This window comes from Clarias gariepinus, chromosome 1 (assembly GCF_024256425.1).
Source record: "Clarias gariepinus isolate MV-2021 ecotype Netherlands chromosome 1, CGAR_prim_01v2, whole genome shotgun sequence".
NCBI classification, from domain to species: Eukaryota; Metazoa; Chordata; class Actinopteri; order Siluriformes; family Clariidae; genus Clarias; species Clarias gariepinus.
Window position 1 is genome coordinate 21,501,513 of NC_071100.1, and position 27,999 is coordinate 21,529,511.

The 27,999-nt window shown below is 36.5% G+C and overlaps 1 protein-coding gene across 1 annotated transcript; it reads right to left on the minus strand.

Moving 5' to 3' along the window:
* Window positions 1–48: 48 nt before the first annotated feature.
* Window positions 49–27,993, minus strand: LOC128526181 (butyrophilin subfamily 1 member A1-like). The gene is made up of 10 exons (XM_053497798.1): window positions 27,930–27,993; window positions 27,779–27,835; window positions 22,940–23,290; window positions 21,872–22,150; window positions 17,263–17,364; window positions 16,890–16,916; window positions 11,333–11,359; window positions 6,876–6,902; window positions 6,486–6,512; window positions 49–732 (listed from the first exon to the last, which is right to left on the minus strand). The coding sequence occupies exons 2-10, from the start codon at window positions 27,831–27,833 to the stop codon at window positions 185–187; spliced, it is 1,443 nt and encodes a 480-aa protein (XP_053353773.1). The 5' UTR covers window positions 27,834–27,835; window positions 27,930–27,993; the 3' UTR covers window positions 49–184.
* Between the last annotated feature and the right edge of the window lie 6 nt (window positions 27,994–27,999).

The following is a 27,999-nucleotide window of genomic DNA, read 5'->3' on the forward strand; positions in this document are numbered from 1 at the left end:
GTACAATTACAGTACTGCAATAGTCTTTTATTATTATTATTATTATTATTATTATTAATAATAATAATAATAATAATAATAATAATTGTGCATGCACTTTAAATCTGTATTAATGAATCTGTATTTACCAGAAAATATTTACTTTCATTCGTACCATTTAATTGATTACATTTTGAGGTAAAAATCATTCCGTCTTTAATACAGGAGAGATAATCAGTGGTGCTGAATTTTTTCCTTCTTTATATAAACCAGGACTGAAGAATGGATAGAGTATCTTTGTAAAAATCTGATCAGTAAAACAGTAGATATGAGCTCTGGCCTCAACATCATAAAAGGAGACCAGACCCTCCTCATAATCCACAAACACCCCCACCCTCTCCACCCTCTTTTTCAGTGTGAGGGGGACATCAGTATTATCATGCGCCCAGTACTGATCTTCATTTCTTAAAGCCACAGTCCAGAATTCATTCTGAGGGTTCAGAGTAATCTGCCCCTTCCTGTTACTGCACTCTGTGGTGACGCCGAGATCCCATGAAGTTTTCCCGCTGACCTGCACCTCATAATAAAATCTCCCTGAGGAGAACCTCTGCTTTCCCAGAACACAAACACCTGTATCAAACCTTTCTGGTGTATTAGGGAGATCCTGAAACTCATCTCCATCTTTTACTTGTTTTCCATCTTCAGACAGGATGAGGTTTGGATGAGCTGTATCAGGATCCAGAGTCACATCCACTAAGGGAAACACAGAGTGTGAGATATGACGTTAGATGTGATCAAGTGAATTAAATCTAGATTTAAATCAGATTTATAAGAGGATTTGTAGTAGATTTAATATTTTAAATAATCTCTTTAAAAAAAAGTGGTTTACACCAAGTATTACAATTAAAATAAAAATCATCTAGTCTTATACACAACCAAATTAAATAGTTTATATGATATGATCTTCAAGTTGATTTTAATCTGTTTTCCACCTTCTGTTTAACACCCTTCTATGAATGAATTATTTAAAAATAACACAATGCCGTCAATAAAATTTACACACACTCGTGCTACAGACTCCGGATTAAGAAATAAAATAATAACTACACAACACATTTCTTTATCAACTGATAAAATCCAAAATTGCCTTTAAAGTGTCCTGTTGCTATAGTGAAACAAGCACATGGTCCTGGGAGAGGGAAGTATTTTATTAAGTCTTTTATTTCTGTGTTAATCATCTGATCATAGCAGGGCTTAGAGGAATACAACCTCAGACGAACAACAACATGTAACTTTTTTCACCATACCATCCATCCATCTTCAACCGCTTATCCAAAGTCTGGTTGCAGGGTTTCACCATGCCATTATTTATTTAACAAAAATAAAGCCAAAAGAAATCATGTGGGCAAGTACCTTATTATTGTATATTATTATAATATAATATGTATATAATAATAACAACAACGACAACAACAATAATAATAATAATAATAACAATAATAATAATAATAATTATTATTATTATTATTATTATATACCACAGCAATAATTTTAAAGTAATTCAACCACAGCATTTTAACAGGGTTGAGGTCTGGACTTGGCTAGGGCAATCCAAAACCTTAATTCTTAGCCAAAAACGCATACAATTACAGTAAAAGATATGGTATTAACTTTTACAAATGACTGTATACACGAGGTAGTCATCTGTAATAGTTTTCAATTCAAATGTGTGCCTTGTTGAGTTCATATATATATATATATATATATATATATATATATATATATATATATATATATATATATATATATATATATATATATATATATATATATATGTAAATATAGGGCAAGTTAACTTAGGACAAGGCACACCTGTGAATTAAAATCCATTACGACATATTTTGGGTTGTTTAACACTGTTTTTTTGTTTTTTGTTGTTCTTTTATAATTTTGATGTCTTCAGTATTAATTTACAATTTTGAAAATAGTAAAAATAAAGAAAAAACACTAACGAAGAAGTGTGTCCAAACTTTTGCCTGCTAGTGTACACATACATATATCTTGGCAGAGGAAATTGTTTTATTGTAAAAAAAAAAAAAAAAAAAAAAAATCATGAACTTATGTTACTGTTAAGCACTTACAAACTTAAACAAACTATGAAAAATTAATTACCAAATGTACTAATAAAACATACAGGTAAACCAAACTGATTTGTGCTTATCCAGTGTTATTAGGTTTTTATATATGAGCATTTAGTAAATGTGATTTTAAATTTCATAATTTCTCTTTTCTGATGGCTGGAAATTACTGCATTTGTGTCTCCTTGACCAAACGGGGTCTATAAAATATTTTATATAGACTTGTCTATATAAAACAGCTCGACACACAGCTATATCTCGACAGCACTTTTGTCAAATACCACTGCCATATTGAAATACTGTAGTGCTTAAGATGTAGTGCAAGTAAAAGTGACAACATTTGTCTCTTTCTAGAAATAGGTAATACAAAATAAGTAATAAGTAAGATTGTAATTTTTTTTTAATAAATAAAAAATTCAGTTAAAGCCCACTTCCAGCCTTATGATAGGTCACAAGAATTCTGTCTTATCTGTAATTGATTAGATCTCTACAGGTAAGCTAATCCTAGAGCATAATGTGAGCCAATTCTAAAGCATGAAAACAGAATATAAACATATAATTCATTTAATCATTTAATGCAGTTAAACGTAATATCATTAGCATCCCCTTCAATTAATGATGCAGCTACCTTCAGATTTTGTTTTTAAAGTTGATGTCATTCTGAGATGACATTTGCAAAAGTCTGCATTTTATAGATTTTATATTTTCCCATCTGTATTTTTTTTTTACCCAATTTGCATGTATTTCTGAACATGTTTCCCAGGCCATGCTTGTCTGGGAATCTTTACTGAACAAAAATATAAACGCAACACTTTTGTTTTTGCTCCCATTTCTTGTGAAATGAACTCAAAGATCTAAAACATTTTCTCCATACACAAAATAACCATATCTCTCAAATATTGTTCACAAATCTGTCAAAATCTGTAATAGTGAGCACTTCTCCTTTGCCAAGACAATCCATCCCACGACGAGCATGCAGATGAGCTACCCTTAGACGGTTTCTGACAGTTTGTGCAGAAATTCTTTGGTTATGCAAATCGATTGTTTCAGCGGCTGTCCGAGTGGCTGGTCTCAGACGATTTTGAAGGTAAACATGCTGGATGTGGAGGTCCTGGGCTGGTGTGGTTACATGTGGTCTGCGTTTGTGAGGCTGGTTGGATGTACTGACAAATTCTCTAAAACACCTTTGGAGACGGCTTATGGAAGAGAAATGAACATTCAATTCACGAGCAACAGCTCTGGTGGACATTCCTGCTGTCAGCATGCCAATTGCACGCTTCTTAACACTTGCGACATCTGTGGCATTGTGCTGTGTGATACAACTGAACATTTCAAAGTGGCCTTTTATTGTGGCCAGTCTAAGTGCAATAATCATGCTGTCTAATCAGCATCTTGATATGGCACACCTGTGAGGTGGGATAGATTATCTCGGCAAAGGAGAAGTGCTCACTATCACAGATTGTGATAGATTTGTGAAGAATATTTGAGAGATATGGTTATTTTGTGTATGTAGAAAACGTTTCAGATCTTTGAGTTCATTTCATAAAAAAATGGGAGCAAAAGTGTTGAGTTTATATTTTTGTTCAGTACAGTATAAAAGTACAAACTATTTACAGGTATCTTCTTGTGTCCTTTTCAATAATCTTTCAAAATATTCTTCTCACTTTTAAAACAAAATGCCTTTCTCACACCAATAATCATTCTTATACTGCCAGCAGTTAATAGCCTACTCTATACAGTCATTTTAATTTTTAATATTGATGCAGTAGTCATTAGGCTGGCTACTGTATGGCCTATTTCTGACCTTTTCATGAAAGAGAAGAACCTGTTGATCTCTGGCAAGACAGAAGGAAACACCCTGACTGCTGAAGATACACAAATACAGTGGAACCTTGGATTACGAGCATAATTCGTTCTGGAAGTGAGCTCGATTTCCAGAACACTTGTAAACCAAATTAAATTTTCCCATAAGAAATAATGGAAACTCAAATTATTCATTCCACAGCCCAAACAAATAAATACATAAAAACAATTAAGACAAAATATAAAGCAAAAATAAAACAAATTAACCTGCATTTTACCTTTTAAAAAAGTAAAAAGAAATCCTGACAGATAAGTGTTTTTGTTCAAGTGTTTCACGCTGTGTGTGTGTGTGTGTGTGTGAAGCCCCACCCATAACGAGAGAGAGTGTACGAACCGGCTCGGGATCAACTTACGCGCGCGCACACACATAAGAGAGGCTGAGGGAGAAAATGTATTTTTATAGGGGTCATACGGGCCTACTGGACATGCACTTTTTCAAGCTGTTTGGACTGAAACTGTGTTAGGAGAGTGTGTACAAAACCACTCTACAATGATAAAGAGCCGCCCAGTGATTTTCTTTTCAAAATCATTTTTGATTTTGAATCAAAATTTTATTAAAGTAACATGCCCCTTCTGGAATCAGGCCAATCTCAAATGCCTGTCAATGTGACGCCACACCAACAGAGGCCGCTCCTACTATAGTTGATTGACACTGGTGTTTTAGCAAAAACCCGCCCCGAGTGAGAAGAAGCTGTCGGCCATTGTTTTTCACCGCTGGAGCAAAATGTCACCTAAGCGAGTGTGGTGTACAGTTGTTGGGTGAAATAGCGAACACAGCAGTCGTCATTCACTACCAACATCTGAGCCACTGAGGACGCAGTGGCTGAATTTAGTTTTTGAAGCTAACGTCCCCGCCGATCTACCTAAATGCGTTCATGTTTGCGCTAATAATTTTTCACCAGACTGCTTTATAAACGAGGGTCAATATAAAGCAGGTTTTTCTAAGAAGCTGCTCTTAAAAAATGGATCTGTACTAACGCTTCATGTTCCTGCTTCATCTTCACCAGGCTCGGTAAGTGTGATTTCTTTTTCAATGAATTTTTTGCAGATCGCCTTTTCTAATAATCACGATGAATGCGGATTGTACTGTAAGTTAACTTACACTCACATAGAACATGGTTATGTAGTTTTTTCTATGTACATCCGTCTCTAGATAATTCCTAATCGCACGTTTATAATAAACAATGCATTAAGGTGATTGTCTAGTTGCAAACTGTGTAGTCGGAAAACTATATTATGCTTACCTTTGTAACGCTAGATGGTTTATAATGGTGTCTGTCAAAGATTAGGAAGTCATGTAAACGCATCGCGTTTGTATCTCTCTCAGTAAGTTTCTTTGCTTTTGTTGTTGTTGCTCGCGGCAGCGTAACAGCCCGTTAATTTATGCCCAGCGTTGTGTGCAATGCTTTGTGGGTAATGCAGTCCAAAGCATTGCCCGCACTGGACTACACTCCCGTGGCTATACCCCACGTGTGTTGTGAAGACACGCCCCACAGAACTGGAGGGCGGGCTTAGCAGAGATCATAAGCATTTAAAGGAGCATATACTGAAACAGGTTGCTGAGAACAGAGCTAGTTTTTACCAGGTAAAAGTAGTGTTTTTTTTTACACAACCATTGAGAATTTTAAATTAAAGTATATTACAAACTTTTAATTAGGACCCTAAAGATCATATTAACATTTAATGAAAAATGCTGCTGGATGACCCCTTTAAACTTCTAATGAGACTTTATTACACAGTAAACCTTTCTTATTTGAATTTTACATAAACACACATTAACGGAAAGACTGTCCTCGCTGCTTCACTCACACACACACACACACACACACACACACACACACACACACACACACACACACACACACACACACACACACACAGCGTGAAACACTTGCACGTTTAGAGTGTGTGTGTGTGTGTGCGTGTGTGTGTGTGAAGCACCCCCTCGCTGCTCCATACACACACACACATACACACACACTAAAACGCGCGTGCAAGAAAGAAAGAGAGAGAGAGAAAGTGTGTGACATGATACTCAGTACTCGTAAACCAAGACTTGTTCGTTTTCCAAATCAAAATTTATTAAAAATTTAATTCATAATAAAAAAAAAAAATTTGCTCGTCTTGCGGAACGCTCGCAAACCGCGTTACTCATAATCTAAGGTTTCACTGGATATAGTTACACTGGGGGCTACAGTGTGAAATACCATGTCAATGTTTCTGATTATAGAGACTTTAACAGGTTTTACTGCTAATTTTACTCTCTCTTCTTATTATGGAGAAGAGAAAGTGTGAGAGAGGAAATGTGTGTGTGTTTTTTGTATTGTACTGTAACTCTTATTGCAATAACTGAAAATGAAGAATTAAAGGAGAAGAACTAAAGAAACTGAGAAAAAGGAAGTGAGAGACAGAGAGAGAGAGAGAGAGAGAGAGAGAGAGAACAGTACAGTACACTTAGAGATTTAACTATTCCAAAATACTGTAAAACTATAAAATTGTTCTTACCTGCAAATTTCTTGTTTTTTCTAAACTCTGTAAAACATAACATTGAGCAATATTATATAAAACAATCTTTTGCTATGTAATGTAGGGTGAATAGTGGTAAAGTGGGACAATGGGTAAAGTGGGACAGTTAGGCTTAATAATTTATATATTTGCATGGATATGTTTTTATTACTTAAAATCAACAATAAGTTTATCATTAGCAAGTATGTGATAAAAAAAAAATCTGTGGCTATGACATCACTTCCGGGGTGTGGCACATCATATTTAACAACCATTTTCAGAAAGTGTCCCACTTTACCACTATTTACCCTACTGTATTTACTCTAAGGTTTTTATAGTTTGGAGAAAAAAGAAAGCATAAAGTTTTAAAATTCATGTGTCATTACATACCTTCTGCCACTCTTTTTTTTAGCTTCTCTGAAAACAGGAAACATATATTAAAGACTGGATAGACATGTTTACTGTAATATGCTTTCGTTATGTTCCATTTAAAAGCTTTGTGAGCTTGATATACAGGTTCAATTTATTTAATTGCATATGTGCACTTCTCAAATAGTTAAATATGAAATAGAAATGTGGTGTTTACCATGTGGAGGATTTGATATGTTTTTCAAATATATCATGTTTAATATCATTACATAGTTCAGGTCCACTAATTTAATTGGACAAGCAGTGATATATGATTGATGATATTTTATACACACTCTAAAAAATAAAACTGTGCTGTACTCAATTTTTTTGGTGAAACATTTTTACACTTAAAAATATTGAGTAAATATAAAAAAATATAAAAATCATGTAAAATATACTTCATGAATTGAGTACAAGTCAGTAAAAAAATTAAGTAGACATGAATAACTATATTTAGTACAATGATGTACAAAATTGAGTAAATGTAATGAAAATTTGAAGTTAATGAAAAGTGAAAATGAGTAAAATAATTGAGTACATATAGGTGAAATGGAAGGTAGAAGATACTTAAAATTATACTATTATTTAATAAACAAATGTGCTACATTTACTAAATATTTTAACTGAATGAAAGAAACAATACACACATTTTAATTTTAATTAAACATTTATTTGCCAAATTTGACAAGACATGAAGTCTAAACTCAACCTGGTTTACTTTGCAAATGACATGTAACAAGATCATAAACAAAGAGCTGAATTTATGTTATTAGTAAACAGTTTCAGAAACAATACTCCTGCCACAAGTATTATACAGTTAACACATGGAAAGTAGACTTTTGTATTAGAATCTAATGAGTCACATTTTACGTCTGAAAGATTGCACACCTTCACACTTCAGTTTCCTGCAAACTGTGGGATCCATACAAATGTGTGTGCAGACCTTCTCAGGTCTTAAAGAAGCAATGACAGTCTAAATGAAGACAGGACACTAAATATCCATGACCAACAGTACCATGCTTCACTCGGTAATGATCGAAATTCCTTTTGATGACGCGACAAATGTGCAGAGCTTACACTGCCATCCCATAAACTGGCACCTGAAAAAGGAACAATAGTATACAAGTAAGTACAAGTGTGACTGTTAATATAAAGTCTACCAGACTGGTAAAGTAGTACTTCCGTTTAAATACATACTTTTTGGACTAATAGTCTATTTCTATCTTTGATTCAATGGTTACACATTTAATACTTCTGTAACATTTAAAAAAGTTGATATTTACCTCCTGTTTTATCTCCATTCAACTTCTCTTCATTAGTGGTGTTGGTGCTGTGAAAGAGATATAGAAAATATATAACATGTTTCACACAAACACACACAAAATCAATCAGTTTTAGGTTCTTTTACTTACATATCAGAACATACATAATGTTTCACTTCAATATTTTAATTTCATATTACTTTCTCCCAATTCTAATTCTGAGAGAAATGTTGTATTTTCACTAAATCTTTATATTTCATAGCTTTAGTTATTAGTACAATACTTAGCAAATTTATTTTATAACATCTGCTGCTGCGTGCTCAGTGTTTAATCATGTTAAAAATACTCATATACAGTAACGGATAAAACAGAACCCGGACACTGCAACTCATTTCTGCTGTTTAAACCGGATTTGGTCCGCGTTTCCTCCTTAAAGTGTCGGAGTGACCGAGCAGACTTGCGGTTCAGTGTGTGAGGTGGACCGGTACACATGCGGTAATTATTTGAACATGTTAGTTTTATATCCTCGCCACAGTGGCGGTAGGCTGCGCAAAATCACCGCATTTGGCGGGAGAAATTCAAATATTGCGGCACAACCGCCGCCGTTTACACCGAGAAACCCGGAAAAAACCCGGAAATGCACGCGCTGCTGCTCGGTGTTAAATCTCTCCTTTTACACCAGATTTTAAGTGTCTGTATTAAACGCGCTTTAGCTGATCAGTTTGGTGGTTGGAACAAACAAGCTAAATCACTATGAACCCCAGGACTGGCCTGTTGCTAGCTATCGTTAGCTCTGGAGCTCGGCTGTGACAGGATTCAGAACAGTAACTCACACACTATAAAGTTGTGTGTGCAGGCAGACAGAGTCATTATTACAGTAACTTGTGTTAGCTGTTTACTCACCAGGATTTGTAAGGAATGTTCCAGAATGTTCCAGGTGCTTCATGTCCATTCTCACATCTTCACAGCCTTCTTGTCTCTGATGTTACACCAGACTTCCCATGAGCACTTGCACAGGGCAATTTACTCAATTATTTAAGTTTTTGTTGTTAAAAATAAAGAATATTGAGTTGGAATGAGTGATTATTGTAGTTCTTGAAACTAATCAGTACAATTACTCCATTAACAGATATTTTGATTTAAATGTATTAAAAATATTAAGGGCATGTTAAAAATATAATTCAGTTAGTCAAATACTGATTTTTACTAGTGAAGTAAACTTAAATTATAGTGTAAATTTAAGACAAAATGAATAATTGTTTTTTTAGGCATTTATTTTGATTTGTCTAACTTAAACAATCATGTATGTGACTATTAGAGATTTTATTAAGGTAACATAACTTTTTTATAACTGTGAAATTTACAAGGCCACAGAATCATTTTTTAGAGTGCAATAGCACTTGGACATTTGACTGCTTATATTAATTACTTTGTTTGTTTGTGTTCAATGTATAAAATCTATATCCTTGCAACAGTTTGTTACACTGAAATGATTACTACACCAACTACACTCTCAGACAATGCGTTGTCATGGAAACATAGAATGCAACTGCTGCTTATTTGGGAAGCAATATAAAAGTATTTTAAGTGTGTGTGTGTTTAAAATTTCAGGGTTATTTTGTTACCTCCCGTGATGTTGAGCACATTGGGTGACAAGTTTCCTTGTTTGTTGTAGGAATTTAAATTCATTAAATAAAATTATTATTATTATTTTATTTCTGGACTGGGTTGCTAGCCTGATGCCCATTACCTTCTCATCCGGGCTTTGAGACTGGCAATGGTGGAGTACTTTGTATTTTAAATTTATTTTAAATTACATTTTAATTATTTAAAAAGTTTCATTGTAAACAGTGTTTTTATTTTTATTTTCAATCAAATGTAATTTTTTTCTTCAAAAAGTGTTTATCGCTATTTCACTTTATGATTATTTTATTTTATTTTATGTAAATTACTTTGAATTACCATTGTGTATGAAATGTGCTATACAAATAAACTTGCCTTGCCTATTGAATGAACTAATTATTCATGCAATCACATGATTCAAACAACAACAGAATATGAATCTCAGAATTTATTTTCTTAACATTACAATGGTATTTATCATGTGTATCAGGTGTGTTTCCATCTGAGGCCAGCTCAGATAAAGTTAGGCTTTGATTCTCCCAGCCTGTAGCTTCAGCTGTCATCCTTTCTGATAAATTAATGTATAACATTAATTTTTAGTTTTAACTTTTGTAACTGTATAATCTGTCCATGGCACAAATATAAAATTTACCAGTTTGCCTGTCATTTTTGAAAATCATTGGCAGTGCAAACAACAGTTGGCTATGACTTCAGATAACTTAACAAGCTGTATACACAGTATGGAGTTAACATTACATCTACATTCAATGTCGCAATGCTAAGCTTTATAAACTCTTGTAAAGTTGTTTACCGAAGCTGAAGTACTTGGGAAGTTGATTCAATACAGTTTTTGTGCTTTAGACAAGAATCTTTTTTTTTTTTTTAAAGAAGAGTGTATACAGTAAGTAAGTGTTAAGGAGAAGTGGCACTTTAATACTTGGGAAGTTAAGTGATATATATAAAATGCTATTTTAGTTTGCCTTCAGAATCTGCTCACCAGAATGCTCATCTTTGAACATTATATCAGTTACTCAATTATTTATTGCTTATTTGTATAAAAACTCATCATGAAATTCAGAATAACTGCATGTGCAAGTATAATATTGTTTAAATTGAAATTTATTCTAATATCATACACTCTCAAAATACAAATAATAAGGCACCTCAATGTAAAAAAATATATATATTCTTCCAAAACTAGGTAAAGGTAAAACAGTGATCTGCATAAAACAGAAGAATTCATGTTCTAATTTTCTTAAAGGTCAATAATATACCTGGATAACACCAGATGCTAATCAGACACTTACTGATTTTTAGGTGAACATGATCATTTATATTAGTATTTAATGTATATATGGTTTATTGCTTTTATTACCTAAATACTGTTTTGAGCATGTTGTTACTTTGTGTGGTTCAAATACATGTTATCTGTTACATGTTACAATATATGTTACCTTTCAGATTAAATTTGATTAGCGTGATATCGTGTATTACGTTTACTCCATTTAATTAATCAGTATGACTTTAATATAACAACAAATTCAGTCTTACCCGTATTTTGTTTCTCCTGTTCAAGCTCTAATAATCAAACAGATAGATTTTTTTTTTTAAGTTCTGTAAAATGTGATAAACAGATTAAATACAACAATCTAATAAACACAAATCAGATGGCAGTTATCAAATGTATTTTTCTCTTACGTTACATATACTGCATAAAAAAGTCACGCACAATAATATTTTGTTGCACCATTTGCTTTGATTGCAACACGCATTGCAAGATCAATTTTGGGAAAAAAACAAACAAACAAACAAAGAAACAAGCAAAATAACAAAACAAAACCCACACACTTGAATGAGTATTAGTGCTAGCTCACAAAAAAAAAACAGAAAGAAATCCACTTCTGCGTTTATTAGCTCACACAAAGTTCAATAATCACACTGCTTTCTGAAACCGTGCTAAAATTATTTGTGGATTCAAACCGGTTTAAATCGTGGATCCCTTCTATGACCTATGACATTTTGCTTGCACGTCTATCACAGATATGTTTGCCTTTCCTAATAGCAGACAACTCTGAACCGGATCAGCATTGTAACAATCACATTTGTTTCACTGATTTGGCCCAGCTTTATTGCAGATTCGGTTCAGGAATCTTGACTTTTTTGTCAAATCTATATTAAAGTTGGAGCCATTTCACTTTTTTGGTGTGACTCTGGAACAGAGTCAGATTTGCAAACAGCAGCCAAAACTGATCCAGATTTACTTTTGTTCCGGCCATACAAGTTGTTGCTACTGCACTACTGAGCAAGAACTCAAACGTATAACTTTTCCTGCTTGTTCTTCATATTAGTAGTCCTAATAAGTGGTACTGAATCAAGAACAAAATATGGAAATCGTTAGGGCGAACAACTTAAGAATGTGAGGACATATTTATTGACAGATACAGTAATTAGAGACAATCACATATTCTGAGCAAATATCTTTAAAAAATCTGACCATTTTAAGATTTAACCTTTTATGAATAAAAGTTCACATTGATATTTGTTTACACACATACATCTTTCCCTTATTCATACTGTACATACATGCATACTCACTCACACACATACACACACACTTATCTCAGTCTTATCGATACTCCTTGCACTTTATTACACACAAACATTAATTTTATCTCATCCTGACCCTCTTTCACACTTACTCCTCTTTTGTCCTTCAATGACACACATACCCTCACATATTTTTCTCCTGCCTTACATTAAGATTTTACATGATTGTTAAAGTTTTGCATTTGACACATGTTAAAGCGCATACACTGCCTGGCCAAAAACAAAGCTGCATAGTCTAATACTGTTAAACCTTGGATTGAGAGCATAATTCATTTCGGAAGCATGCTTGTATACCAAAGCACTCGTATATCAAAGCAAATGTCCACATAAGAAATAATGCATTTGAATAAATCAGATCTACTACAGCAGATAATAAACTATGCTATGTCATAACCGAAGCAAACTACATGCTTATGCCTTGTTTCGTTCAGTGTTGCTAGGCAACAGACCACGCGCCTAATCGGCGGGAATGTGGTGCACTTGGCCGCGGTGTATTATAAACTTGAGAAATGTTTCACTGTTTATGCTCACATAAGAACCATGTAAGAAAAGCGAGGGAAATGTGGAAGTGATGTGTGGCCACTTAATGAGAACTAAAACAAAGATTTCGGTAACTGAACGGGGTGTAACATCTGCATAGTGACACTAAACAGCTGAACAACTTCACTTTTCCGTTTACCTCTGAGAATTTTTTTTTTGTTAATATTTAGAATTTTTATAACAGTACAAGAAAATAACAGTTTGGTCTGTGCCGTTAGTCCCCTTGTATATATATATAACATCGAGGCCCGGTCTATGCAGGAGCACCTCAAATAAATGTCTTCACATGTTAAAAGACTCACAAAATGAATATATTACAAGAGGGAAATCTAATACCGTATTGTGTAGTGTCCCTTTTTCAGCGGATTTTTCCGCTACCGCAGATCATTTTATCAACTTCATTGTTAATTAATATATTCATTTTGTGAGTATATTACAGTTTTTCTCGATTGCTTAAACACTATAACCAGGCTTTTAAACAAAAATTTCAAAACCGTAACGCTATTTTTCAAAAAGCTCACCCATTTCCCTGAACTATAAACACTATTCCCTGCTTTGACACATGAGTCAAATTTGGTGAACTGTTACTGCAAAACTCTACACACAAATCCCTACATTTTTCAGTGCTTACACCATGTAGTCATTTAGAAAGCACTAGCATTCAATAATGTTAACTTAAGTCAGCATAGCTTGAGCTCAATTAGCACACAATTAACCAGGTGGAAACACTAGGAGTCAAAATTTATCACACACCAATCAGAACCTTCGATGGATAGATAAAAGGGCCAAAGTCAGCTCATTCAGGTTTGAAACAATGGATCCAAAGAGATGCAAAGGAAGAGGACGTGGTGGAGAAAGAGGACGTGGTGAAGGAGGAGGACGTGGTGGAGGAAGAGGACGTGGTGAAGGAGGAGGACGTGGTGGAGGAAGAGGACGTGGTGAAAGAGGAGGAGGAGGTGGTCTAGGACAACAGGAAGGTGGTGGAGGAGGAGGACGTGGTGAAGGAGGTGGAGGTGGAGAACGACGGCGACAAGGAAGGGGAAGAGCAAGGGCAAGAAGACAGTCAGTCTCGGATGAAATTCGAGCCACTTTAGTTGACCATGTCCTTGTCCATGGGATGACTATGAGGGAGGCTGGGCAACGAGTACAACCAAATTTGAGTCGCTTCACTGTTGCCTCCATCATCAGAACCTTCAGGGAGGAAAACAGGTAGGTGTACTTGCAGTAAGCCTGCTTTGTACAGAAACTTTTAAGTTACTGAACTTATGTTTCTTGAGTTTCAGTATGTTTCCATTATTTTCCTGTAAAAAGAATGTGTGACAGTTACAGTAATGAGTGCTTCTATTTTTGTAGGACACAGAGACAACCACCTGGTGGATGCAGGTTAAGGCTTTTGTCGGAGGAGCAAGAGAGGGAACTTGTAAACATGGTAATTGCAAATAATGTAATCCGCCTGCAAGAGATTCAAAGGAGAGTGATTGAGGATGATCATCTTTTTCGAGGCATAAATGCCATCAGCCTCTCCACAATTGACCGCATCCTCCGAAAGAATCAATTCCGGATGAAACAGGCATACCGAGTCCCTTTCGAACGAAACTCTGACAGAGTGAAAAACCAACGTGTGGAATATGTTCAGGTATGAGTTTTGATATTGTATAAAGTATTGTGTACCATCACAGCATGGCAGTTTATGCTGCCATTTCAGCACTCTTGAACTGTGGTTCAGGGTACCGATTGACTCTACTGTGTTATGTGTTTTGCAGAGAATCTTTGAGATTGAAGGACGGCCTGTTCCCCATGAAATAATCTTTGTGGATGAGGCAGGTTTTAACCTGACCAAAAGAAAAGGGGGAGGAACATAATTGGCCATCGGGCTATTGTAAATGTCCCTGGTCAGCGTGGAGGGAATGTCACTATGTGCGCAGCCATCAGCCAACGAGGGGTACTCCACCGCCATGCCGTACTAGGACCCTATAACACTATGCTTCTCCTTGCTTTTCTTGATGGTTTAAGACAACATATGTTCCAGCTGGACTACAGGGAACCAGCACAGCCAGAGCAGCCTCACTACGTTGTTGTGTGGGATAACGTCAGCTTCCATCGCGCTGCTCTGGTTCGTGGCTGGTTTACCAATAACCCAAGGTTTTCTAATATCTTTCTGCCTGCATACTCTCCCTTTCTAAACCCGATAGAGGAGTTATTTTCGGCATGGCGGTGGAAAGTGTATGACCGAGAACCGTATGTCCGTGTTCACCTCCTTCAGGCCATGGAAGAAGCCTGCCTAGACATATCAGTAGATGCATGCCAGGGGTGGGTCAGGCATGCAAGAGGATTTTACCCCCGCTGCCTGGCTAGGGCCAATATAGCCTGTGATGTGGATGAGATTCTCTGGCCTGACCCAGACCAAAGACAAGATGCTGAGGTGGAATAATGTTTTTTGGTGTGTGTTGTACTGTATAGTACATGAATAAAAATGTGCCACTGTACATACATTGGTTGCGTCTTTTGTGTTCATCATGTGAAAAGGTTTTTGAAGGGGAGAACCATAAGCAACCTAATTGTTTTGGAACTATTGTTTTGAATTAATTGTACCAGTGTGCAAAACTCTGTTGTAGTGTGTGTGTTTTTGAGGGCTTGTGTTTGATGTCTGAGGGCAAAGTTTGGTCTTTTAGCAAGAGTGAATAGTTTTGAGTGTAGAGCTTCATTTTGACCTGAAAATTGTTTGGGAAATTGAGTGAGATGTTATGGATTTGTTTTTACTGTTGCGAGAATATGAGGCATAGTTTCAAGAAATGTGTTTTAGCAATCGAGAAAAACTGTAACATGTGAAGACATTTATTTGAGGGGGAGCTGCCCCCTCTTGCCCCTGCGTAGGGCCGGCTTCGATTATATATATATATATATATATATATATATATATATATATATATATATATATATATATATAACTGGTAGTCGTTTTACTTTTAGTATATACACATGGTATAGACAAGATACAGATTAAGCATTATAAGTATTACTTACAAATACTTATGGCCAAGCTACAAAATGGTAAATAATGGGCCACATCTGTTTTGGGTTAGCAGGGGTTTAATGTTTAGAGCTGGAAAACTATACATGTTCTGGGCCAAATTTAGACCAGACGTGATAATGACCTGGGTCTGAATTTGGCCCTTTGTGCAAAAATAAGCCGGGCCAAATCTTGTTACCAGATCTGTTACAGACCTTGGAAAAGTCTGGGCCAGAGTATTTTTGCTAGTAGAATTTTGCTACTGTGTCTAATTTGGGCCAAATCTAATAAAATTGTAGATTAAACTGGCCCGGCTCTGGCACAGATTCACATCAGATGTGCACGTCAGACCTGTGCTATATTTGGCTGGTTGTGCAAAAATAAACCAGGCCAAATCTTATCAAATTTGTTACAGATCTTTGAAAATGTCCAGGCCAGATCTGACCCAGGGTACTTTAGCTACTGTGCGTGATATGGGCCAAATGTGATAAAATTTAAGTTTGAGCTGGCCTAGCTCTGGCACAGATTCACATTAGATGTGCAGGACAGATCTGTGCCATATTTGGTCCGTTGTGCAAAAATAAGCCAGGCCAAATCTTGGGAAACATCTGGACCAGATCTGGGCCGGTGTAGTTTTGCTACTATTATTGATTTGGACCAGATGTAATAAAAATTATAGGGTGAACTGGCCCAGCTTTGGTACAGATTTATATCAGTTGTGCAGGACAGATCTGTGCCATATTTGGCTTGTTGTGCAAAAGTAGGCAAGGCCAAATCTTGTTACCAGATCTATTACAGATAATGGGAAATTAATGGGCCACTGGCAACAATCAACACAAACAAAGAAGTAAATATGTAGAGCATATCAATTCAAAACATGTAAAGTCCATAGCAGTTCACAGTTCAAAGTTCTTAAAATATTTAAAGAAAAAATAGTTCAGGTCTAATTACCATCTTTAATCCCCTGTCTTTGTTGCTCTGGAAGCAGACAATAATACAATGTTAATATTAGCCACATTACAGTGTTAATGTAAAAGAAACAGAGACAATAAACAATTTAAACGAATTTGTAATGACATAAAAATGAGTTTTACAGCAAATTTTGACATGAGGCAATAATGAAGTGTTAGTGCTATTATAACATTTCAACAGCGAGCCATTGAAGAATTTATACCCCCATTGTATTCTATTTAGCTATAGAGACATTATTATGTTGAAAAACCATCCTTATAGCTCGTACTCCTCTGTCAAAATGCGCTGTAGTGTTGTTTTCAGGTCCAGAAATTTTATATAAAGCAAAATATTGTGCCTATTAGGTTATTACCTTTTTTGAAACAAATAAATGCCGTTACTATCAGTCCAACAGCAATCAGGCATGATGAAACTGAAATGCCAACAGCCCACTTCCAAACCTCAAAGATTTTACCTAAAATCAAAGGGTTATTGAATAATCAATTAATTCATTAAAAAATATTTATAAAATGTATAAACATTTTCTTATACAGGACATTGTAGCATTTTACCAAAAAAATTATATGTAAACTATATATACAATAAATATATAAATATAAATGTGGTGTGTGTGTGTGTGTGTGTGTGTGTGTGTGTGTGTGTGTGTGTGTGTAGTTTGTGTTTGTGTACAGTAGGTTGTGTAGTGTGTGCATGTGTGTGTAGGCTGTGTAGTGTTTGTGTATAGAGTGTGTATGTGTAGTGTGTGTATGTTTAGTGTTTAAATTTGTAGTGTTTGTGTCTGTGTGTGTGTATGTATGTATAGAATGGGTAGTGTGTGTAAAGTATGTGTGTGTAGGCTGTGTGGTTGTGTGTGTACGTGTAGTGTGTGTATGTGTAGTGTGTGTGTACATGTAGTGTGTGTATATTTAATGTGCGAGTGTGTAGTGTGTGTAAGATAAGTACGGTTTGTAAGGTAGTGTGTGTATACTGTTTTTTTTTTTTTTTTTTTTTTGTGTGTGTGTGTGTGTGTGTGTGCTGTAATGGCAGCAGATTCCAATATGTGTACCAATTTCCATGAGTTTTTGAGCATGTTAAGACCCCCAAAAGGGCCTGGATGATTGAAAGAAAAATTATTATATAGCTGTATAATTACAGTTTTTGTCAATCACATTAAAAGCAAATGCTTAGACCAAAGGCTCAATGCTTAAACTTCTTGAAGCACAGCGTTAAGCACAGTGTAACCATAGCTTAAACACATTTTCAAGTTTGCACTTTGTTCACAAATTTGTAAGAAACATATTGACTTTGTCAGATATTAAACTCCCCTGTTATCTTTGGGAAAACACTGCTGCACACTAAGCAATGCTTACCTGGCAATTGTGGTCACTCACATACACACCTGAAAGCACTTGTACAAAAAACAGAACAGCAATCAGTCTGAGCCTTAGGACTACAAATAGGCCCCAGGTAAGACATTTTAAGAACTATGCAAGCATGGAGGCAATAAGAGTCAGAGTGAGAGGAGGACAAAGAGAGAGAGAGGAGTCGGACGTGGAAAAGGATGAGGACGAGGACATAGACGAGGACCAGAGCGGAGACATGTATCAGATAACATCAGGGCTACTCTGGTCGACCATGTGATAAATTGTGACCTGTCCATGAGGGAGGCTGGGCAAAGAGTCCAACCTAACCTCAGTCGGTACACAGTAGCATCGATAATAAGGACATTCCGACTGAAGAACAGGTATATCTTCAAGTTTATACTCTAATTACTGTTCAGTATGTGTCACATGATTCTGTATCATACAGTATTACAGTATGTAACTGTACCATACAAAAATGGGTAGTGCAGTGAGGTATATCTAAAGGAATACCATTGTGATGTTACAGTACTGTGTACAGTTTGAAGTTACAGTATGTGAAAAAGAACACGAACAGTGACATGTTGTGGTGGCATTTTCGACAGAATGGTTGGACGACCTTCTCAAGGTCGAAGAGAGGCTCTTCACTCTACAACAAGAGCTTGCAACAAGATTACTAAAATGGTGCGAGAAAATAAATTGCAACAACGCATAATTGCAGATGGAAATGTATTCAGCAATATCAACAGGGTCAGCATTTCCACAATAAGTCGCATCACACAGAAACCTAACTTCAGAATGAAGCAGCTGTACAGGGTGCCATTTGAAGGGAAAAGTGTCAGAATCAAGGATGTGCACCATGATTATGTGCAGGTATGTGTCACTTTACTTTACATACCATATATTGTGATGTGGGAATGAGGGTTTATGCTGCCTGTAGCTTGTACTGTAGTTTTTGTCTATACTGATCCAACCAAGCCCCTACGTGTGTGAAAATATAGACACTGTAGTTACTGTATGTGTTCTCAGTAACACTATTCAATATTTACAGACAGTTCTGGATTTTGATGCTGCTGAACTGCCACATGAGTTCATCTACAGTATGTGGATGAGGCAGGCTTCAATCTGGCCAAAAGCAGGCGTCGAGGCCTTAACATAGTTGGACAAAAGGCTGTTGTAAATGTCCCTGGCCAGCGTGGGGGAAATATCACCTTGTGTGCTACAATTAGTGTCCAAGGCGTCCTGCATCACCATGCCACACTAGGTCCCTACAATACTGAACAAATAATTTTATTTCTAGATGTACTACATGCATTTGTGTAGGACAGACCAGAGCAGTCCAGGTTTGTTATCATCTGGGATAATGTCGGTTTCCACCAGGCAGCTTTGGTTCAAGATTGGTTCAACAACCATAAACAGTTCAAACTTTTATATCTGCCCTCTTCCAGCCCCTTTTTAAATGCAACTGAGGAATTCTTTTCAGCATGGGGGTGGAAAGTATATGATCGGCAACCATACGTACATCCGCATGACTCTTCTGCAAGCAATGGAAGATGCATGCGGAGACATTGAGGTGGGATCGATTCAAGGGTGGATTCAGCACATAAGGCGATATTTTCCCCGATGCTTGGCCCGCGAGGACATTGCCTGTGATGTTGATGAGGTCTTGTGGCCAGACCCAAATAGAAGACATGAGCCATCCCCACCCCCACCCCCACCCCCCACCACACACGTCATTTTTTTGATTAGGTTTGGTTTCTTTTTGTTGCTAAATGTCTGTAAGAATGTCTGTTCATGGAAAAAAATATTGTTTGATTACTGTAGTATGAATTACTTTAGGCTTTTACAGAAGAGCAAAATACAATTAAAAAATTCAAAAAAAAAATTGAAATGCGTATTGGTAGCCATTAGCAGGTGGTAGACCTGCAGGTTAGTGACATTTAGTTAAATATACTTTTGTATTTCTACAGGATTTAGGTTTCAATTACTATGAATAAAATGTATTTCTTTTATCACTTCTAGTTTTACTGGATTGTAAAAAAGTTCCGTTTTTTTGTGTCACCTTATAGATATTTGCAAGCAATGATGAACGGGCCCAAGCACTTGTGCCATTACCACGCAAGCGCACCAGACAACCCTTTTGAGCATGTTAAGACATCCAAAAAGCCACTTAAGTGCACCGCACAATCTGTGTGCCTTTTGGCATAAGATAAAGGCATTGTCATGGCTGGACGAGTCTTTCTGGTGCCCAGGTGGCAATGGCACAGGTGTTTAGGTGTTGCTTGCAGCATTGCAGTTGCTTTGGGCAATCATACAATGCATGAGTTTAAGGCATCATCATGGCTGAACCATTTGAGATATCAAAAATCCCTTTGCAATTTTGTATCCTCAATGCTTTGAGGTTTTGAGTGTGTGTGTGTGTGTGTGTGTGGGTGTAGGATGTGTAATGTGTATTTATGTGTGTCTAGAATGTGTAGTGTGTGTGTGTGTGTGTGTGTGTGTGTGTGTTTTGGATGGGTAGTGTGTGTGAAGTGTGTGTGTAGGATGTGTAGTGAGTGTGTGCGTGTGTGTGTACTATAAAATATATAAAAAAAACAAATATAAAAATAAAATATAGTTGCAAGCAACGATGACGGGCCCAAGCACCCTGTGCCATCACCACCCCGGGGGCACCGCCCAACCTGTGTGTTATTTGAGTGTGTTAAGGCCTCAAAGACTTCATGGACTTCTTCAACGAAAAAATTTATAGTATCAGTAAGAAAATAACAGAGGTTCAACTTCTAATAGCATGTGTGTTCAATAGGCTGCAGGTGCTGGAAGAAAAGGCTCACACTATGATGTTCCTCAATGTGATGTCACTAAACATATCACTGTATATAATGTCACTCAAGATAATAGCACACAGAAAGTTATTAATTATTAATATCATTAAAATCCCTCCACAATTTTGCATCACCAATGTCTTTAGATCACATCGGCCCGGTTTGGTGACGATCGTATAAATTCCCTAGGCGGAGTATATCAAAATCCATCGGGTGCGTTTTTGCAAACGACCCAAAATAACCGGCCTCCTGTTGAGTTGAGCCCATGACTTGCAGTGCGAAAGTTGTTCGGCTCAATGAGCTCTGAATGTGTACTGAGTTTTATGTGCCTACGTGAAAATGTGTATTTGCTATCCAGCAAAATCTCATGTGGGGGCCCCTGGGAGTCCCGGGCCACACGACTCTCAGGCATCCTAATGGCAGCAGATTCCAACCTGTCTGGTGAGCTTCATGAGTATTTGAGCATGTTAACATGAAAAAAATAAATCCTTAGGAAAACAACAGGGTCCTGCGCACCCTATAGCGCTGGGGCCCTAATACATAAAATCAAATAATAATCCTTAGAACAACAAGAGGGCCTTCGCACATTATGACATCAGGACTATTAAAATATAATTTTCAGAGCGATGGCGATGATGTCATAATTATGTTGTCATCGCGCTGATGATATAGTGCTTGGGCCCTAAAGATACAGTAGCATAAACTATAATGCAACAATAGCCATGGTAGGTTATTAACTACCTTATCTGTAAAGATGCAACAGTCTAAATCTGAGTATAAAATTTTTATAGACACTTACTCTTGATGATGATCTCTGTCTCCATCATGTGATGATTTTGTAGAAGTCTGCAGTAAAATCTGTTGGAGTCACTATAGGAATACACAGTGATGCGGCGTTTCACACTGAACCCCTCAGTCCCTTTGTGTATCTGTGTCTCTTCAGCAGTCAAAGGAGCTCCTTCTCTATCCAGCCACAGAACCTCAGGTTCAGGATTCCAGCCTCTGGACTCACACACTAGATTAACCCCTCCTGAGTTATCATAACCCTCCATCATGATCACTGGGTGGCTTCCCTGAGCTATAAACAGTTAGCTAAATTGATTAAGTAAAATATTGTTTGAAAAATAATATAACATTATGGGTAAATGATAACATCAATTTTTTATACAAGTAAATGAAAAAAAATGTACATATATGTATTTCTCCATTACTCATAAAAAGATAATAAAAATCTTCATTTTAAATAAAAAAAAAAACCTGCTCGTACAGTGTGGAAAAACCAGGAAAAAAAAAAGACTTCATGAGGCTGGTTCCACCGCTGCTGAACCAATGTACAATCATGGTTGTGTGAAAAATAATGCTGATTATTACTGCAGATCAAATAATACAAAAATGGCATTTTCTGTGTCTTAAGTGAAATGGGTTTAGCTGAGTCCAATAATATATACTCACAATGATCAATCTAAGTAAGTTGATCCACATCTGCCAAGGGAGTGAAGCACAGCCTAACTAACTCAGACACTTCACATATCATTTTGATTAACTGAAATAATTATTTTTTTTACAAAAATACTGAAACATGAAAGTATTATTATTTTTTTAAATTATTAATTTGGTGAGCCATTATTTGAGATGCACACTGCCACCTAGTGAGTGCATGTATGTTTGAATGATGTCTGTACTTGTGAACTTAGTTCTTTAGTTCACATTTGGCCAAAGTTGATCTGAAAAATGACTAAAATTGCACCTAAAATATGATTTTTTTTAACAGATATTTAAAGTGATATATGTTTTCTCAACCCATTTATACTGTTAAAAACAGTATTAGATTTACTGTGTAATTCTTTGGTGCCCAAATAGATCTTACCATTGACAATGATGGTCACAGTGATATCATCAGACCAGGAGTTGTCCTCAACAAAACACTTGTATTCTCCTTCATCAGAGACTTGAACAGCTGAGAGTTTAAGAGAAATGTTTCCTTTCTGTAGCTCCTCCTTGAAAACTGAAGTTCTTCCCCTGTAAGCCTGAGCCTGATTTTCATTTATGTTTTCATGATCCATATAGAGATGCACCAATGAGTCTTCTACATATGGTCTGAACCACTCCACTGTCATGTCCACAGCACTGGTGTTGGGTTTGATAAAACAGGGTAGAACCAGATCTTCACCAGCTACAGCAACAAGAGGAGAATCTGGACCAGTGACCTTTAAATTCTCTGAAATATAAATGTTCATCACCTCTGAATGTTCTGTGTCAGCAAAAAAGATAAAACAATTAATATATTTATATATATATATATATATATATATATATATATATATATATATATATATATATATATATATATATATATATATATATATATATATATATATATATATATAATTGTAATATAAGAGCAAGTAATATGCTCTGGTCCCATCCCAATGAGACATGGCGACATAGCAGCTTATAGCAGGTTATGGTCGCTGAACCGCTGGATGTCCAGGTGGTGCTCTGAAAACAACATGGGCTTCATAGACAATTGGAAGACCTTTAAGGGCATCAAACTAAATTGTTAGTATTTCAAATAGCATGGAAGGAGAGCATCCTGAACTATAGAAAAGCTCTTAGTATAGCTGGATCAACGTATCTCTCCACTTTAGATTTTTATTTAATACCGTAGCCAAATTAACCAGAAATAAGACCACTACAGAAATCTCCCCAACAGCATTGTGTAATAGTGAGGACTTCATGAACTTTTTTAATAATAAAATTGTAAATATTAGGCATAAACTTGAGGCTTTAAAACCAAACAATGTAATTGATGCAGATGTTAAACTAGCCATGTCAGAGCGGAACCTAGAATACTTTACTCCCCTTTGAAGAGAATGAACTTATTTCATTCATCTCTTCTGCAAATTCATCAACCCGTATATTGGATCCTGTACTGACACATTTTCTTAAACATATAGTACTATAGTACTAGCAATAACAGAACCCATGTTGAGAATAATAAATTCTTCACTCAGCATTGGGTATGTTCCAAAATCTTTTAAATTAGCAGTTATTAAACCGATTATTAAGAAACCTGACCTTGACCCCTGTCAGCTGTCCAATTACAGGCCAATATCAAACCTCCCCTTTATCTCTAAGATTCTGGAAAAGATAGTAGCGGAGCAGCTATGCTCATATCTACATAGAAATGGCATACAGTACATGAACTGTATCAGTCAGCTGACCTCCTATTGGCCTCTGATCAAGGTTGTGTAACCACGCTTGTATTACTCGACCTTAGTGCAGCTTTTGACACTATTGATCATAGTTTTCTTCTTCACAGATTAGAAAATGTGGTAAGGGTACAGCCCTCTCCTGGCTCAAATCCTATTTGACCAATCGATATCAGTATGTAGACTTAAATGGTTATTATTCTGCATGTTCTCTGGTGGAGTTTGGTGTTACACAGGGTTCAGTTTTAGGCCCACTGCTTTTTTCCCTTTACATGCTTCCTCTGCGCAACATAATCCGTAAGCATGGTATTAGTTTTCACTGTTATGCTGACAACACACAGTTATATGTTTCAGCAAAACCTGATGAGATAAACCAGCTTACTAAAGTTGAGCGATGTGTGCAGGACATAAGAAATTGGATGCTAATTAACTTTCTTTTGCTTAATCCAGATAAGACAGAAGTTCTAGTCATAGGACCACAAGCAGCTAGAAGTAAGATTCTAGATCACTCTGTAACTTTAGATGGCCTTTCTGTTCCATCAAGTGCAACAGTAAAAGACCTCGGTGTAATTATAGATTCCAGCCTTTCATTTGAAGCTCATATAGATAATATTACCAGGATAGCATTCTTTCACCTCAAAAATATTGCCAAGATAAGAAATATATTGTCGCTAAACGATGCAGAAAAAAATAGTTCATGCTTTTATCACCTCTAGGTTGGACTATTTTAATGCCCTACTGTCTGGTTGTTCAACTAGGTGTATAAACAAGCTTCAGCTAGTCCAGAATGCAGCAGCAAGAGTCCTCACTAGAACCAGAAGATACAAGCACATCACCCCTATCTTATCTTCACTTTATTGGCTCTCTGTGAAATTTCGCATAGATTTTAAAATAGTACTTTTCACATATAAGGCATTAAATGGTCTCGCTCCGCAGTATCTGAGTGAACTGCTAGTGTCTTACGATCCGCCACGCCTACTTCGATCAAAGGATGCAGGCTGCTTGTCAGTACAGAGTATTATGAAAAATACAGCTGGGGGCAGAGCTTTTTCTTACAAAGCCCCAAAATTATGGAATAGTCTTCCAAATAGTGTTCGGGACTCAGACACAGTCTCAGTGTTTAAGTCCAGGCTAAAAACCTATTTATTTAATCAAGCATTTTTATAAATAGATTTGCCTTAGGTAAAGGAGCAGATCTGGGGGACTCATGGACGTAAAGTATTATGGTGAACTGGTATGTTTAGGTGCTGTCTTCCCCACTCTCACTGATCACTCAGGTTTGTTGACGGTGAGGTGATTGGTTGCTTTACATCTCAGGAAGCCCTCATGTCTTTGTTTCCTTCTGGCTCTCCCTTTTAGTTATGCTGTCATAGTTAGTCCTGCCAGAGTCTCTGCTTGCACTCTACAGTAAATATACATTTATATTATACATTATATGACTGTGACCAGACCTAACTGTTATCTCTTCTCTTCTGCTCTCTCTCCTGCTCTTTCTTTTCCCTCTCTCTCTCCAAATTCCTATCTTAAAAAAATTTGCATATTTCATCCGACCAATAAAAAAAAAGTGTTTTTAATACAAAAAAAGTCAACCTTCAAATAAGTATGTTTAGTTATGCACTCAATGCTTGGTCGGGAATCCTTTTGCAGAAATGACTGCTTCAATGCGGTGTGGCATGGAGGCAATCAGCCTGTGGCACTGCTGAGGTGTTATGGAGGCCCAGGATGCTTCGATAGCGGCCTTAAGCTCATCCAGAGTGTAGGGTCTTGCGTCTCTCAACTTTCTCTTCACAATATCCCACAGGTTCTTTATGGGGTTTAGTTCAGGAGAGTTGGCAGGCCAATTGAGTACAGTAATACCATGGTCAGTTAACCATTTACCAGTGGTTTTGGCACTGTACAGTGCCAGGTCGTGCTGAAAAATGAAATCTTCATCTCCATAAAGGTTTTCAGCAGATGGAAGCATGAAGTGCTTCAAAATCTCCTGATAGCTAGCTGCATTGACCCTGCCCTTGATAAAACACAGTGGACCAACACCAGCAGCTGACATGGCACCCCAGACCATCACTGACTGTGGGTACTTGACACTGGACTTCAGGCATTTTGGCATTTCCCTCTCCCCAGTCTTCCTCCAGACTCTGGCACCTTGATTTCCGAATGACATGCAAAAGTTGCTTTCATCCGAAAAAAGTACTTTGGACCACTGAGCACCAGTCCAGTGCTGCTTCTCTGTAGCCCAGGTCAGGCGCTTCTGCCGCTGTTTCTGGTTGAAAAAGTGGCTTGACCTGGGGAATGCGGCACCTTTAGCCCATTTACTGCACACGCCTGTACACGGTGGCTCTGGATGTTTCTACTCCAGACTCAGTCCACTGCTTCTGCAGGTCCCCCAAGGTCTGGAATCAGTCCTTCTCCACAATCTTCCTCAGGGTCCGGTCACCTCTTCTCGTTGTGCAGCGTTTTCTGCCACACTTTTTCCTTCTCACAGACTTCCCACTGAAGTGCCTTGATACAGCACTCTGGGAACAGCCTATTCGTTCAGAAATTTCTTTCTGTGTCTTACCCTCTTGCTTGAGGGTGTCAATGATGGCCTTCTGGACAGCAGTCAGGTCGGCAGTCTTACCCATGATTGCGGTTTTGAGTAATGAACCAGGCTGGGAGTTTTTAAAAGCCTCAGGAATCTTTTGCAGGTGTTTAGAGTTAATTAGTTGATTCAGATGATTAGGTTAATAGCTCGTTTAGAGAACCTTTTTATCATATGCTAATTTTTTTATATAGGAATTTTGGGTTTTCATGAGCTGTATGCCAAAATCATCAATATTAAAACAATAAAAGGCTTGAACTACTTCAGTTGTGTGTAATGAATCTAAAATATATGAAAGTCTAATGTTTATCAGTACATTACAGAAAATAATGAACTTTATCACAATATGCTAATTTTTTGAGAAGGACCTGTGTATATATATATATATATATATATATATATATATATATATACATATATACATATATATATATATATATATATATATATATATATATATATATATATATATCAAATAAAACAAAATGCACTTCTGAACATTACATTTATGGTGTCATAATGTTGTATAAAATTGTTAAAAAATGCCACTGCGAATGTGTATGTAATCAAAGTTAAATTAAATACATTTTATTATTATTCTTTGCCCGGACGGCCGTCTGGTAGTTCTAACAAACCAGTATCTATAGATCCAAACCTGTGTATCAGATATTGACCTATTAGTTTCCAAATAGACCAAGTTATAATGCACAAAGCAAGACCAAATTAGGCTATTTCCTGAACAACACAAAAGGAGACAAGTGCTTTTAACCACGAATATGGGCTGTAATTTGCGCACATGTACTGTACACAGACCCACACACTACTGTGGTTATAAATGATGATCAGATAAAAAGTAATGAATGATCATGTCATCTAAAGAGTCAATATACTATTCCATAGCAGGAGGTTTTCCTACCTGATAGAGAGTCCATTAATCTGAAAAGAATCAGGAAAGGCACACACAAAAGCATCTCTGAAAAACAGTTTAGCATTATTATAAATACATTAGTGGCACAATTTAACATCTTTTTTTTATACAAAAAACTCAGTACTCTATGCTAACTCACTTTCAGACTTATATTTGGTCAGTAAGAAGATGCTAAAGAATCTCCCTTGCCCCAACGTCCAGAATTTCAG

Excerpts from the sequence above, each read along its gene's own strand:
- LOC128526181 (XM_053497798.1), bottom strand. The coding sequence starts at position 27,833 with ATGCTTTTGTGTGTGCCTTTCCTGATTCTTTTCAGATTAATGGACTCT. Across the intron at positions 6,903-11,332 it reads ACAGGAGAAACAAAATACGG|AGAAGCTAAAAAAAAGAGTG; the intron begins GTAAGACTGAAT and ends TCCTGTTTTCAG. Across the intron at positions 733-6,485 it reads AAAAAACAAGAAATTTGCAG|TGGATGTGACTCTGGATCCT; the intron begins GTAAGAACAATT and ends TGTTTCCCTTAG.